Genomic DNA, 16,417 nt, shown 5'->3' with positions numbered 1-16,417 from the left:
CAAAAGGCCAATCCATCCACTTTCTATGCCGCTTATCCTCACTAGGATGGAACCCATCCCAGCTGACTTCCGACGAGAGGCGGGGTACACCCTGGACTGGTGGCCAGCCAATCACAGGGCGCATATAGACAAACAACAAACATTCACACTCACATTCATACCTATGGACATATTGGAAACAGCGGCGCCAAGTCCTGATGAGATAAAAAAAAAAGTCAAAATTACTAGAAAAGAAGTCATAATTCTGAGATAAAAAACCAAAATTTTGAGACAAAAAGTCAAAATTATGAGATACAAACTGCACATGTTCCATCACATGCGCAATTTGTATATCATCATTTCGACTTTTCATCTCATAATTATGACTTTTATCAAGATAATTTGACTTTTTTATTATCATTATCACTTTGCCTATCTCATAATTAGGTATTAAAAAGCCAATTACAAGAAAAAAAAGTCATAATTATGAGAAAGTGAATTATGAACAAGTGAAAAATATGAGATACAAACTATGCGTGCGCCGCCTTCTTCACATGGCACTCAGCTCATGCGCAGTTTTTAAATGTAAATTTTGTCTATGATAATTTTGACCTTTTATCTCAGAAGTTTGACCTTTTATCCTAGAAGTTTGACTTTTTATCTCATAATTATGATTTTTTATCTTGAAAATTTTGACCTTTTCAACTCATAATTATAACTTTCTTAAACTTTCTAATACACCAAATCTTCTGCCAACCCGAATGGTGCGTCACAAGAATGAGATCTAGTTTTCTATTTTCCATTTTCTATGCCACTTATCCTCACTAGGCTCGCTGGTATGCTGGAGCCTATCCCAGCGTACTTCTTCACTTGACCCTTCGTCACATGGCACTGGGCATGTTTCCATCTCATAATTTCAACATTTTAGCTCATAAGAAGACGTAGCAAGAGGGAATTCACTCCTTAAATGGCTGTTTGAAATAAGATGCTCATTCAGGAAGTTGACTTTTGAGAAAAAAGTGGTGTGAACATGTGTGTGTGTGCAGCTGAATGTGCACAGCCTGTGTGTGTGTGTGTAAAGAGCTTAATGGAAGCAAGCGGATTTCTTAATGGAAAAAGCCAGCGTTGTGCAGCACGACATAATGTTGTTATGATGTGGATTAGTGAGGTCACACAACAACACAATCAGACCCAAAATAAACACTGCAGATTATTATTACGTTTTCTCACACTCGTCTGTGCATATCCAGGTGAATGTCAGGGGCCGTCACCTGACCGTTCAGGCTATCAGCCACCTGGCTGCTCCCTTCCGGAACCTTTTGAGCTGTTTTGGGCCACGACTCGTCCAAAAAGACCTTAAATCAAAAGCTAAGCTAAATGAGGATGATGCTCGTTTAACCACGTGCTAATACTGACAAGGTTTATGTAGCTCTCTTCAAATTAAAAATAAAACAGCTTCAGTTTTACTGTAAGTGCTCGGTGGGCTCCGCTGCCAGAGGTCCACTTCCACGTTAGAATTATCCTCTGAGATTCTTTTATTTTGGATCAACCTAAATGCTTTGGTGCATTTGTGCCCAAGAGCACTTACTGGTATTTGACTGGAACTGCAAACGCTTCCTAGTCACATGTTTTCAGCGAAAAAACGACAATCACACACAGCAAACGACAGGAATCGACTTTGGACAACATTTAATTTAAAACTCACATGAGAACATCGGGATCATTAGTGTCGCGGGCCTATCCCAGCTGACTTTGGGTGAGAGGCGGGGCACATCCTGGACTGGACTATTTTGTAGACGCTAATAGGGGAGTTCTTTCATGTCAGGGGTCCATTCATTCATTCATTCATTTTCTACCGCTTTTTCCTCACGAGGGTCGTGGGGGGTGCTAGAGCCTATCCCAGCTGTCTTCGGGCGAGAGGCGGGGTACACCCTGGACTGGTGGCCAGCCAATCACAGGGCACATATAGACAAACAACCATTCACACTCACATTCATACCTATGGACAATTTGGAGTGGCCAATTAACCTAGCATGTTTTTGGAATGTGGGAGGAAACCAGAGTACCCGGAGAAAACCCACACATGCACGGGGAGAACATGCAAACTCCACACAGAGATGGCCGAGGGTGGAATTGAACCCAGGTCTCCTAGCTGTGAGGTCTGTGTGCTAACCACTCGGCCAACGTGCCGCCATCAGGGGTCCAATTATTTAAAAAAATAACTTACTTAGAAGGTTGTAAAGAGGTTTTCTACAATCAATTTTGAAAAAAAAAAAACAATCATACTCGGAGGATATACACTTTTCATGCTTAACCAATTGACCGCGACAAACAAGGGATTAGTGGAGAAGGAAAAGACGGGTGACCTACCAACTTTGGTTAGTCTGGCTATCTTGGTTTCAGGGTGTGAGAGGGTCATCAGATTAACACGCCATCTTAAACTGCACTTCATGAACAGTAGATCATTATTAAAAGATTTTTTATGATACGTAACCGTCACTTCGCTTACATTCTTGCGACCAATAAGCAAAGAGATCGATAGCACGAGGTTTCCTGCGACGCGTTTAGGTTAACTCAGATTTTTTTTTTTTTAGCATTGAACAAAGCAAACCATAAAGAAATGACCTAAATGTACAAACCTTCACCAGATATGTGAGCTTTCAAGAGTGGAACGAGCATTGAAGTGGTTTAGTGACTCTAAATGCGTGCTAAGCTCCTCCCTCGCTTCAAGTGGATCCACTTCTCATGGCGGTCTTGTCCTGTGCAGCACGGCCTGAGCAGATAACCGTCTGGCCCATTAGCAAGGGGGCTGCTCCTTTAGACCCATTAGGTCCTGCAAGGACTTCAAACAGCAATTTGTTCTGCAAATAGGCCGTTCAATTTGCGGCTGTCGGAGAGCGAGCGAGTGAGACACCTCCCTCTCGCTCGGCGCCGTAATTGAATTTTCCAAAGGGACGTTTTCCTCCATTTGTGTCAGCCGACTGGGTGATGAATAGCGAGCGCTGGTGTGAACACAAAGAGGGGATGCATGTTTATCCATCTTCTGGTGGTCCTCATCGTCATGCGGTGTGATGGCCGTGAAGGACCAAGATGGGCCAGAACCTTCACCATCTTCCCTTGAATCGCCATTGTTCAAAAGCCAGCCAGTATAAAGTGCTTGCTACTAATGAATGATCATGCAAGATGATCCAGGAACAGATGGCTTTATTAAGCTGTTGCCATGTAGGAGAAAGTTATATACGTAGAAGGTCGCTGTCAGCACACAAATATGGTGTGTTCAAGGACGATGCTTGACGAAAAGCAGTATTAGTGAAGCATAAAGACAAAGATAAAAATTGTAGGCTGGTACATGTGTGATGTACATATTAACATTATAGAAATTGTTACCAACTTTGAGTGAATAAGATGTTTTCCGCAGAATTTCTTTTTTTTTTTTTTTTACCAAATAATCTGCAAATTTGCCGAATGTGCTTGGATCCACTGTACATCATTTCTGTGGGAAAACTCAAAGCTGAGCATAATGAACATCAAAAGTGCTTCATCAGTGAACTTGATGTAAGAAAATAAGTGAAATAGTCCATACTTTTTTTTTTATTAATTAAATACACCATACTGGAGCAAATGTCTCGGAAAATATCACAAATAAATTTCTCTTTCATTCAGCATTAAAATGTCGGGAGGCTCTACACGACTTCAGTTTGTTCCAGTTGTGGGTGGGGTCAAAAGGAGTGTGGGTGGGGGTCAGCAAGGTTGGTAGTGTGGAGGGAGTGGACATCAACGACATTAACATGCATACTGTACATACATGGGTCATTTTACAAATACACCGAGTGTGTGTGTGTGTGACATTGTGCACAAAGAGCCATCTTGGAGACACACCAGCTAAGAAGAAGGGGGAGGGCGGGGGGGTTCACAATCCCTCCACGATGTCTAAATAATAAAGCGGGATCACCATGTCGACGATAGAAAACAGAAGAAAAATGAGTCCCCCTCCGGAAATGTCTTTAGGCAAAAAAACAGAAACATTTCTTGGACCTCGTTAAGTCATCAGTCTCTTCCTCAAGAGTCCCTTTGAGTTGGACTTTGTTAGGTCAAGTTCCCGGGTCCGACTGGGACGCAGTAAGTGCAAGTATCCGCCCATGGAGAGTCTGAAGGCCCGGCGCTTATATTGCTGCCACGGGTGGAAAGGTTCCTTCAGGGCGCTGTCTGTGGTGATGATGAGTGAGGGCTAAACATGAAGGCACACATCCTGCTTCCTGCGCCGTGTCCGTCTAGCACACCTGCAACAAGAAGATCGGCGTCGTCAGTGAGGGTTTTTTTTGTTCTTTTTTGTAGTATTGATCATCCTCGCTGTGAGAACCATCTGGTGTCCCATTTCAAGTCTCTTTGGTCTAATTAGAAGGAGGCTCGGCGAGGATGGCGGGAGGCGTTCATGCGGCTGAACACGCGAGTGGAGATAATTACCCACCAGCCCTCAACTTTTACTTTATTTCCCATGATTCCACCGAGCTGATTTACAGGCTGGGCTGGAGACTGTTAGCATGCTGCTAGCGGGGGCTAATTAAAGTGACTGGTGCTGGGAGGGCGGCGCAGGCCTCCCCCAGGGGTCAGAGCAGCGTGTGCATGAGAAGCTAGCTTAATAAACGAGCATCAAACACGAAGTCAACGCTCTGACTGTGTCATGTCCACACCAAATAAAAGCGGCAACGGTGGTGGGGACAGCGGCATGGGGCGCTGCTGGTGTGTGTTTATTTAATAATTCTCTCTGCTATAATTAAAGCACCAGGGCCAATATACACATTGCACTTTAGCATCAATAATGCAGCACATTTCACTACAATTGATGTACGCACATAAATAAACAATGAGACCTCGTGTTTACTACGCCCGCCGCCACCACGCACCATGCGCGCGGGGGGGGCGGGGCAGCGAGGACTTAGACATTTAAAATTAAGCTCCATAATGCGGCCGCTTTCAATTTCGATGCTGTGAGAGCGCCACGAGCTGATTTGTTAAAGAGACCTTAAAAGGCCTGTGACGCGGAGGATTTAGAGGCGCTCTAACGCTACTCCAAAGCACTCAAGGTGAAACGACAACGTAATTCCTCTCCGAGTGCTCCGGCTTCGGGAGGCAAACGCGATTACATCTCCTGCGGGCGCAATGAAGAACGAGCGCACCCTTCGTGTATGATTAGGCTTCTGTTTTGCTTTCAATGGCAACGTGGAGATCGGATCAGGCGTTGGTGATGCGCCGCAGCCTGCCGCCGCCGCCTCCCCCCCTCCGGGGCTAGGCGGCTCAGCCCAGGTGAGCGCTGAGAGACGTCTATTAACGCGTCAGTCGTCCACCGTGGGACAGATGGTGTGTTCGCCCCGGGCCATCTGCTCAGACAAAAAAAGAAGAAGAAAGGAGATGTTTGGGAGCCGACGTTTAATAGCGATTCTCAGATTCTGGCATGAATGATGGAAGCGCGGATCCAACTTCCATCACACGCAAGACACAATTGGGTATCTGCTGCATGCCTGGCGGCCATGTTGAGCCAATGACATCAGTGAAAAACGTTTTTAGATTCCAAGCTTATGACGTTTCCAGAAACACGCAGTCTCGCAATAAGATCATTTCAAGGCGAGAGAAGTGTTTGTTTGCTGCTCAACTTCCCAACCTTTCGGAAAATTGTAGTCAACTTCCTCACCTTTTGGTCGGGCAGTAGCGGGTTGGTCTGCAGTGAAGTCAAATGACCGTTGATGAGCGCTGTGGGTCGGTCGTGTTCGCAGAACAGGCTGCCGTTGATGTAGTGGAACCGGTCCCCAGGCACAAGCCGGTTCCGGCAGGTAGAACATGTGAAACACTGGGATGACAACAGCAGAAAAAAAACAAAAGAAATGAAAATCAGGCCCCCAGAATCAAGAACACACCTTGAAGCAAACTGTGTGCTACCTTGACTAACGACCTTCAATTTAGGAGTCGCTCATTAACCCCGTTAGCGGCTCATGAGGGTTTTCAACTAAACGGGTCACCTTCATGCGCAAGTTTTTACTATGCAAAATACATAAAGTCCATGCACTATTACAGGATGACATTACTGGGAGGAAAATGGAATGAAGCTTTCCTGCAGCCCTCCGAGTTCATCAAGCAGTATGTGTTTTTATATTCTTTGATTTTCATGTATTTACATAATAATTAACTTTAAGAATTTTAATTATAATATTTAATAATACGTTATTTTTCCATTTGTTATCATTTTTGTTTCATTTTATCATATGTATTTTATTATACATCTGCCTGGTGAGGGCCGTACCAAAGTATACCCTACCACATAGTCAACGTGTCTAAGCTACTGAGCCAACAATCTAATTTGTAACACTTATTTGATCCAACTATCAGGAAGTCATTTTTATTGACGTTAACTTGTGTCTTTAATCCTTTGATGGCCTTGTGTGACTCCCAAGCCTCACGGAGGAGCGTTTACCTTGAGGTGGTAGACGTTGCCCTGCGCCCTCATCACCAGCTCACTGGCTGGGATGGACTGACCACACGCGCTGCAGGCACCGCTGTTCCCGAATAATCTACAAAGAGAAAGGGGGGTGTGTCATTAACACATACTACACTGTGTGCATTCGGCAGGCTGGTCCACAAATTCCAGGGATAACCATCCATTCATTCATTTGCACCATAAATGGATTTGGTGCGATCTGTGCGCCCTCATTGACACATAATGGGACTGCCTCTGAATGTAGCTTCTGACTCGGCACATATGCACCTGGTTCTGAGAGAGAATAACAAGATGGTGGGATCAGTGTTGCCAGCTTTAGTCAGTATTTTGATGACTCCAATCTTTTTTCTTTTTTTTTTTTTTAAAAAGCAAGAAATCTGGAGAATTTTTCTGGTCCTAACACTTCTGTAGACTAGCATATATCGCTCTTCTTACCGAGCAGCGGGTCCTATGGTGCTCTCGCCTATAAAAGCACTCTGAGGTGGGTCCATCTTGCTTGTGAAAAGGGACTTTTGGGGCCGATATATCAGCCAATATATGACAAACTGTAAGAGTATTGATATACACCGGATACTGTACACAAACATGAACACAAATTCTTACAATACCCAAAATGGGATTCAACACTAAGAACACTAAGAAGCAGAAGACTACTAAATTAAAATAAGTTTAATTAGTAACACTGTCAAGGCCTATATATCAGGTACTCTGGCAGGAAGCAGCAGAGACGTACACAGGAAGGGGGCGACAGTTAATATATCGGCTAAATATTCACCGATATTGATTAATTGATGATACGCCATATCGGCCCCAGGGCCGTTGACAGCTTTGGCTGCCTCCTCCCGCCCCAACCACCCACCACAGATATATTCCCATCCTGCAGGAGTTCATTAGAGGTCATTATTCTGTCATCTTTAAGGCTTTAAAAATGAAAAAAGAAAAATCACAGCATCCTCCCACAAATGATGAACAAGGTAAGGCATAAATCCGCCGTTCCTGCAGGCTAATAATGTGTCGGAGTAGGTGCGTCCAGGCAGCCGTGTGGGGTTGTGGCCATTACGACCGTTGAGGGCGCTCCGTCACTGCCGTGTTTCCATTAGAAAGCTGTAGCTAGTGGGCTTGATATATCATGTGCATGGGTTAACCTTTTCAATCATGGTGTCAACACTTTAGATTTGCTTCTACTCATCTCTTTCGTCCCCCCAGCATCAACCCCGCCTCCCCCGGCTGCCTCTTGATAATGAAATGCTTGCTCCGGCTTCCTTTCTATCTTCCTTCTGAGTCCACAATTTAGATTACTTCATCTCAGCGAGCAGCAAACTGAATGAAATTTCGATTTGAGCAGAAAGTAATTTACTGGGATCTGGACCCATTTGTCATCATATCTCACCGGGTGTTTGCTCTATCACTGCACTTTTCCTAAGCAATCAAATAAGAGCGCGGCATCTGACATGCTCCGGCGGGAAGGGTGGGAAAAGAAAGGGGTGATGTGGGTTGCGGGGCGGGGGCGGGGTGGGATGGTGAGGGATCAGATAAAGTTGTTTGGCACGCTGAAAAGTGTGCTACGACTACAGCCTTTTCTGATTCACACACGTTCACCGCGCTTTTGCGTGAGAGTAATGAGATAATTTGAGCCATCGCAACCAGAACCCAACCAAACGGACCGTTGCAGGACGGGGAAAAAGAAAAGCAAAGTGTGGGGGAAGGGGAGGGGGAGGCTGCTTTCAATAAGACAGCAGCAAATTTAGTCTCTGCGTGATCTGGAAAGGCTCCATCAAAACTCAATTTCAGAAACTAATTAACTGGAGGCTGTGGTGACAACCGTGCCAGCTCGCTGCTTTCACTGGGACAAACATGACGCAAACATGTCGGGTTCACCGCACGTGCACCCCAACCACCACCCACCCGGTCGGTCCCCCGCCACCCTCCAATAATAACAAAAGTCCCATTGTGCCATTCCGCCGTCAACAAAACCACACAGGACACCTTAGCGCTGAGGATGCATTTACACTTCATGCTGCACCAGTCTGGCTTCCTGTCATGTGAGAGACACACTTTGGGTATGGCTCATGACAGTGAAAGCACGAACCGAATGTCATTTGGTCCCAATCTGGCCCCTGTCATGTGTGGATTAATATGGTGCATTATGGGTACAGAAACTACTAAATAGGATGTAAAGATCATACAGTGTTTCCCACAGAACTGCAATCTACTCTATTTGTGGTGATGGCGGTTTGTGGTGTTGGAAAATTAGCATGGTGCATTTGTAAAATGCAAGTAAAAACAAAACAAATATGTGTTTGTTTGTATTGTTTTTTTAATGTCACAAACAAAATGCCAAGTTGGCAACATTGATCCTATCCTTTCTGCTATTCTCTGGCAGACCGGGCACATTGTAATGTGCTTATTGGTGAGGGTCGCCTGGTAGCACCAAATGTGCTTGTGGCAGTTCACCTACAAATTTAGACAGCCACAAATAAATGAATGAATAGGAAACACTGGTACATTAAAGGTTAATTGAATATGACATAGTGTATTCATTATGGTACATTGCGGTACTGTGAAAACACACATGGCGGCGATCATGTGGGACCTCCGCACTGCCTCGGACATCACGTACGCTAGTCACATTGCTTTGCGACAAGAGGAAAAAATTTATATATATATTGATATTCAACATATACCAAACCCCATCAGCAACCCGAAACGCTAGCATTGCTAAGACAGTGCCCTCAGCAGGTTTTTAATGCAGTTTTTCCCCAATGTTGCAATGGGGATGATATTTTAGCAATGTAATAGGACACCACTTTGCACTTTTTCTTTCATGAGGAACACAACAGGAAAAACAAGCAAAGAGTGAGCTTTGTGTTGGGGCAGGAGTTGTGCAACCAGAGAGGTGACAACGGTTTTTTAAAAATGCTCTGAATCCGATGTACCTCCAAATGACTGAGCTACAATAGAGTATTAGGGCCACATTCTGACCAATCCTTCCACCGCAGACAATTTTGCATCCTCCATTTTTGTCAAAGCCCGAGCCACCGGGATTGTGCTCCACCCCTCCTCCATCCTCCTGCATGCACGGAGGGGGGCGGGACAGAAGTTCACCCAGTGATGAGTGACATACAAAGAGTTGCAGCACAAATTCAGTCTATATTGAAAAGAAGGATATGCTTCTTTTTGATACCATGCTTAAACGGATTGTCAATATATTGATAATATCGATATATGGCCCAGGCCTAATTGGAGGTGCATCGAGTCCTTTTTGGCACTCCTATAGAGCAGCTACACACAATAACCAGCACATAAAGCTTTCTAGATCAGTGTTTTTCAACCACTGTGCCACGGCACACTGGTGTGAGATATTGTCAGGTGTGCCGTGGGAAATTATCCAATTTCTGTGCCTGTGTGGTCTAGCGCCTGGCAGAGTAATCATGTAGTACTCTTCCATACCAGTAAGCGGCAGCAGCAGCAGCACGTAGCTAATTGCCTGGTGCTTGGAGACAAGCGAATTAGTGATGCATGGATGCAGCGACAGGTGGATAGCAGGACGACGGTGAAAGTGATTTTTGAAGAGGAAAAATGCTGACTCTAAACTGGACCCTGGACAAAATCCGGACTCTAGTATGGCTCTAGTATGAGTGGAGGTCAAAAGAAAGCAAAGACGTCCAGCAAAGTTTCTGGCGCGAGACAATATAACGAAAGCTAGCTATCATTTGGAAATAAAAACAAAATAACACGTATATTGTTAATATAAGCTTTTTTCCACATTTTCAGCTGGTGGTGTGCTACAGAATTTTTTCAATGAAAAAAAATGTGCCTTGGCTCAAAAAAGGTTGAAAACGGAGCCCATGTCTATACAACAGCGCCATATTTTTCTCTTCACCTGGAATCTGCAACTCCAACCACTTCTGCTTGTCTATTGAGGCAAGTTAGCTCACCTTCAAACCCGAAAAATCATTCCCTGAAAGCCATCGCTCCGTGCTAATATGATGAAATCATGTTAATTTGTACCAAGGCACGCCCATATAAGGAAGTCAAAAATATCTCTGAAACTGTGTGTTCAAAGCCAAACATCTTTCAGTGCACTCTTTTAAATGTACAAATCCCATTTTCGGAAACTTGGAAATCGTTTGACACAAACGTACAACTTTCTACCAACTGATAGTTCAGAAAAGTGAAAAAAGCACAATAGGTCCCCTTTAAATTGCATGTAAATACAGTACATACGTGTGCCTTCAATATGGCGTAAGGGTGCTAATCCTGCCCATTAAACACAGTGTGTCCAGCCTGATGATGTGATAGTATCTCCTATCGCACCAGCTGATTTTGAGTAGCTCACAAAGGCTCAAATAATATTTACTTCAACTTTTAGAAACATTTAATTATACTAACTGTGTAAATTCAGACTTTATACCATAAATAATGTGAAATGACCAGAAATTAGCATAAAGACGATGGCCACAGTTTGAGTGGAGATCTGCTTGGCAGATAAAGTAGTGTACAACTTGTGACCAGTCACAAAGCTATAATACAAAAAACAATTGGAGGCCCCTGCAACCTAGACACTGAATTTATTCAGTTTATCTTGAGCTGAAAAATAATTAACAGATTATTTCCCATGTATTCATATCACATGTATTAAAAATTAATTCTGATTTGTGTCAAATAGTTAAAAAAATGTTTCACACAAATGAAGGCAAAATAATATTAATAATAATTATTACCTACTTGTCAGGGGCCGTAGAAATTGGCACCCCTGACCAATAGCACACATTATATTATGAATTAAAAAATTTACCGTTAATCTAATGGGCCAATCTCACTCATGGATGATCGGTAAACCGGCAGCATGAATCCCTAATCGGAGCATGCCCAACACAAAATGATTTCACATTTAAAGTCAGTGTAATCCAAAATTAGCCACTAAATCAGAACAGGGCACTTAAACTTACAGTGTAAATGGAGCCAAGAGTGCTGGGTGCACAATTAAGGGGTGATCCAGTTTGAACTTGGGCTCTAATGGCCTCCAGTGCCACTGCACTACAGCGCCGACGTGACATGTGACCGCCAGGACGGTGTAATTAACGTCGAGGGACCCTTTAATTGCAGTGACACATCTGTTTCAGCTTCTTACCCGCCAGAGCCCCCCGCCCCCCCTTTGCTTAGACATAGCAACCGTGTCTCTGTGCGACTTGATGTTGACTGATGTGTTTTCTTATCTGAGCTGCCATCTTGGATTAAATTAAAAGAAGAAAACATTGGGGGCTGTCCGTCGTCTCCAGGTGAAGAAGTATAGTGCTGCCTGTCATCAGTGCCGCCTTTGAGTGGGGTAAAATTACACCCCCCTCCCCTTTCACAAACAATGATTTGTGCAACCCAGTCCATTAAAAATGCTTGTGTGCATCAGCAGCAAAAGCACCTTAAAAGCACCAGGCCATATTGAAACTGAAGCGGGGCTTTGCATAATGGCAGGAGGTGCATTAGAGTAAGGCTGGAGGGAGGGGTGAGGCTCTGTCTTGTATATGTGCACGTGTTTTGGGAGTGAAAGGGGGTGGGTGGGGGACTGACGGGCGGATGGTGCAGCCAAATTACACTTGGTTAATTCAGAGTAACAGATCTGGCCCCCGAGTGAGTTGAAGGCCCTGAATTAATTCCGTTATGACAAATCAAGATAAACGTTCCCACTAAATTGCACGCGATTTAATTAATTTCTGAGATCCCGCGTTTGCCTGGCCTAATAGTTCACGTTCTGCCGTGCTGTCACAGTGCTCGAGTGGGCAGGCTTCAAAGTGATATTAAATAACCAACTATTAGATTTACCTCGCACGTTCCATTGGAAAAGTGCCATTTAATTACCTCGGCTTATTCAATTAAGGGAGGGAGGGGTGGGGGTGGGGTGTTCCCGAATCTGGGAGCCACAGGCAAATTAATTCCCTCCCGAGCAACGGCCCGGAGGAAGAACGTCCCCAAAGTTTGACACGGCTTGTGGTGATGTTCATGAGCTTCCCTTTGTGGCTGATTGAACATCTGTTTAAAAACGTGCCTTTCATCAGCTGACAGAGGACACAGCCAATGAGTCTGCCACTTTAAGATGAGACGGGGAAACAACACACACACACACACACACAGCATCAAATGGCCTTGCAATAATCCCTCTTCTCTATCTGCCTTTCTTTGCTGCCCTCTCTCTCTCAAAAGCCAATTTGGTTAATTAAATGTTTTGTTTGCCGTGTGCCTCTCATTCATTTCGGACACGTCACTGGGAGAGCGGATACAAGCCACAGACCAGATCTCATTAGATAAAAACCCATCAGGACTAAAGGAAATGGAGGGGGACTATAATTAAAGCTTTTAATTGTGTGGACTCACTGTCAGATGCCCCCCCCTCCCATCCTCTCTTTATCTCCGCACAGATCTCATGCTTCCATCAGATGCTTTTAGCTTTCCCTGCTCTCACCACAAGTGGAAAGGTGTGTTCCAACCCGCCCTCCCTAGCTTATCCTAATGACGTTATAGTGCCATTATGAATGAAGTGCCACCATTGACTCCCTCCGCTTCGTGGGGGGATGGGGGGGGCTACCCCACTTAAAAATTGTCAGTCACTCCAATCTTAGACATGAATGGTGTTTGCAGCTGTTTTGACAATGGGTGTCCAAAGTCTGGTTCGGAGGCGGTTACAACTACAGTGGCGTCCGGCGGGCTGCCACAAATAGATTTGGCACTACCTGTTCGGCCTCACTCATACACACATTACACACCTAGTATGCCAGATAATAGATGATGTAGCGGGAGGGATCACTGTTGCCAACTAATTTAGCGAGTAATCCAACATCTCTAGATGAAAAGCAACTAGCCACAAATCTAGAAAGGTTGACACAAAAGCACATATCACCTCTTCTCAACAAGCAGCGAGAGGATGTCCATTTTGTTGGCAACATTTTTTAAAAATGACAAAAAGACAAGACTGAATCAGTCCTAGACATTCGACCCTACACAAAATAAAACTAACCGCATCAGTACGTTACCAAGGAGGACTTGGACCACCAAGAATACACAACATTGATGACAAAGGGGGTCGATACTGAAAAATCTAAAGGATGATGGGCAGGTAGGTAAGATGGAGTATTTATGGCTTATTTCTCCGTTTTGTCACTATCTAGACAACAACAGTGACTGATTCAAAATCAGAAATACTGTGACTTTTTTTTATTATTAAAGTGCTGTTTTTGCTTAATGAGAGATTTATGTTATTCAATCAATTGTGGAACATGCACCGGGCATCGCGAGAGGAGCAATCGGTGGACATACTGTCTTATAAACAACGTGAGCACCTGGAGCGCCAGCGAAAGGATTGGATGCTCTATAGCCGTGAACCTGCTGAAGTGATGTCATATAAAGGACAAATTCGTATCCGTGTTTTGAGGGTCAACATGTCAACTTTGTAAAATGTTATGGTGTTCTTTCTTTCTTTCGGTCTTTCTTTGTTTCATTGTATAGTGTACAGCAGGCCAATAACAACTGATCTGTGGACCACAAATGGTTTATCAAAGATCTATCACTGATCTCAAAATCAAGAACCTACAGGCCATATGCAACCCATCACATCACTTTAGGTCATCTGCAAAAGCCTGGAATTAAAGCTGGTCATGTCATATTTGGAACTGATGAGGAAGCATCAAGATATAAGATACTACTAAGAGGTATGTATATTTTAGAGGTAGGTATATTTTATTATTCAAAGTGAAAACACTTGGTTGGTAATACAGTAAATACGTATTTACTAGTTAACCAATAGGGACAAAGTGAACCATTTGTGTTAGATGTGAACTTCAGCAGAGATCCTGCCTGCAGCAGCAAAGCAGCAGGACAAAAAAACCTAACATTATTTCCAATACGTCTCATCTCAGTGGAACCAGACGATTATCGTGATGAACGAACCCGCAAAGCAAAACAAAACACTTTCTCTTCCTCCTGAATGTCAAATATCCTATCACGCTGATTGATTTTTAAAGTGAAATGAAGTTTACCAATAGCCTATGCCTGTTCCTTAATACAGCAGACTGATGCAAAAAAAAACTTTGTTATGAAAGAAAATATATGACTGGTATGTCCAAAATTAAAGTGAGCGGGCACAAACTTTCATTCCAACTTTTAAACCGTGACTAACAGGGGTACAATGTCTGCATGTGTGCAATATAAACCAGTGTTTAACAAATAAACTTGGTCCTACTGCATCACCCCTACTCATAAACACATAACTGGTCTGCCACAGAATAAGATGACGGAGCAGGAGGGACCGGTGTTGCCAACTAGATATTCTTTCAAAGACACGACTAGTGACAAATCTACAGTAGTTAAGTGACTTTTGGAGTGACATGAAAGTACGTATTGCTCTTCTCCAAGAACAGCAGGTCCTGCTGTGACATTGAAATCAGCATAAGTTGGTTTAATGGCTTATTCATTTGCTCTGATTCAGTAGTTCTGAAGTAGTCGGTCGCGGAGCCATTTTCTTTTTTTTTCATTATTTTACGTTTTTTTTTCAAGAAAGGAAGAGCAATTAGCTCTTTTAGCTTTTGGTTTATCCACTAAACACAAAGTGAAGGTATCAGACACACTGGATGAAGAGGATGTGACATGTTTGACTGATGCTTCTGGCGACCAATGGAGATGCATGTCTTCACTGGTCGCTTAGATGCACGTCAGTGTTGTCCCAACATGGAGGCGAACGCAGAACATCACATATCACAACATGCCCATTTAGGCAGACTGACTTTCTGCCGTTTCCTCACCTGATGTAGTCGTTCCTGCAGAGGATCATGCCGCTTTTGGTGTAGCACGACGTGCCAATGTCGCCCAGCTGGGCCTGGCAGCACGAGCACTTGAGGCAGCGGCTGTGCCAGTAGCTGTCCATAGCGTAGAGGAGGAAGCGGTCGGCGATCTTGCCCCCGCAGCCGGCGCAGCGTTTCCATGACAGGGAGCTGGTGCCTACCTGCGGCGGCAGGGGTGGCTGGCTGTTTCCTCCGGGGTTCACCATTGTCTCTGGGAGAGGGGGTACACAAGAGAAGGTTGTCCCTTTAGCAGCCGCACAAGGTTCCAGTTCAAGTATGAAACTGCAGCTGTTTAAACTATTATTTCATAATTTTGGGGGTGAATCCCTTCAATGCCATCTCCTTCACTGGAGTCTCATAATGGCTGCTGACAAGTGACACCATCCTTCTCATTACTTTTCAACATAAGACAAAGTGCATTTACACCTTTTACTGCTCTGTCACTGTAATTGTAACACACAATTGCAACCACACATCCAGAGGGATGGGTCTTAAAGTCCTGAGACGTTTGGTCCTGAACTCAGTCCAGGACCGAAAGGACTGGAAAGGAGGACTTCAGACCCATTTCTCAGGCGGTCTTGGCACACCTACCAGCAGACTCTGTTCCTAAGTGAGGTGAGTGTGAACGTACCAAAACACCAGATATGATTTTATCAAATGAGACCTGTGTATTAATTGTGTAGTTCCATCAAATCGTCAGAAACGCTATCCCCTTGCAACACATCTCCAGGAATCTTTCTCGTCTCCTTACATCATTTAAATCATCTTCCTTACATCTCGGCTGGGAAAAAATCTTTCATAGAAAGGAAGGACCTACAAGTGTTTGTGACCCGGAAAATGTAGCATGACATGTTTGGGACGTGTGAGGTTGTCGGACAATGTTCATGTCACATGTGACAAAAATACTCGTGTGAATGCAAACCAGACCACACTTAATTTGTTGTTTTTTTTGTTCGCACAAGTGTACCGGACTACACGTGTAAACGCACCATATGGAGGTGCAGGAATCACACTAGCAGAACAAACAGCCCGTTTTCACCTATGTCAACGCAAACTAAATGGCTTTAAAAATGCAACCCCCTCCAATTTGGTGTGGAGAGAAGAGTCCAACGCTTAAATC

The 16,417-nt window shown here is 44.1% G+C and overlaps 1 protein-coding gene across 2 annotated transcripts in view; it reads right to left on the bottom strand.

Annotated features, from left to right (window-relative positions):
- Positions 1–3,144: 3,144 nt before the first annotated feature.
- lmo4b (LIM domain only 4b) overlaps positions 3,145–16,417 on the bottom strand; it is a 40,139-nt gene continuing 26,866 nt past the window's right edge. For both annotated transcript variants that reach the window (XM_058073998.1, XM_058073999.1), the window contains 4 exons: positions 15,259–15,508; positions 6,446–6,542; positions 5,669–5,824; positions 3,145–4,259 (listed from right to left, as the gene is read on the bottom strand). In XM_058073998.1, the coding sequence (XP_057929981.1) occupies positions 4,251–4,259; positions 5,669–5,824; positions 6,446–6,542; positions 15,259–15,503 (507 nt within the window). In that variant the 5' untranslated portion in view covers positions 15,504–15,508 and the 3' untranslated portion in view covers positions 3,145–4,250. The remainder of the gene's footprint in view (positions 4,260–5,668; positions 5,825–6,445; positions 6,543–15,258; positions 15,509–16,417) is intronic.

This window comes from Doryrhamphus excisus, chromosome 5, assembly GCF_030265055.1.
Source record: "Doryrhamphus excisus isolate RoL2022-K1 chromosome 5, RoL_Dexc_1.0, whole genome shotgun sequence".
Classification (NCBI taxonomy): Eukaryota; Metazoa; Chordata; class Actinopteri; order Syngnathiformes; family Syngnathidae; genus Doryrhamphus; species Doryrhamphus excisus.
This window is presented reverse-complemented; position numbering and strand designations above follow the sequence as displayed.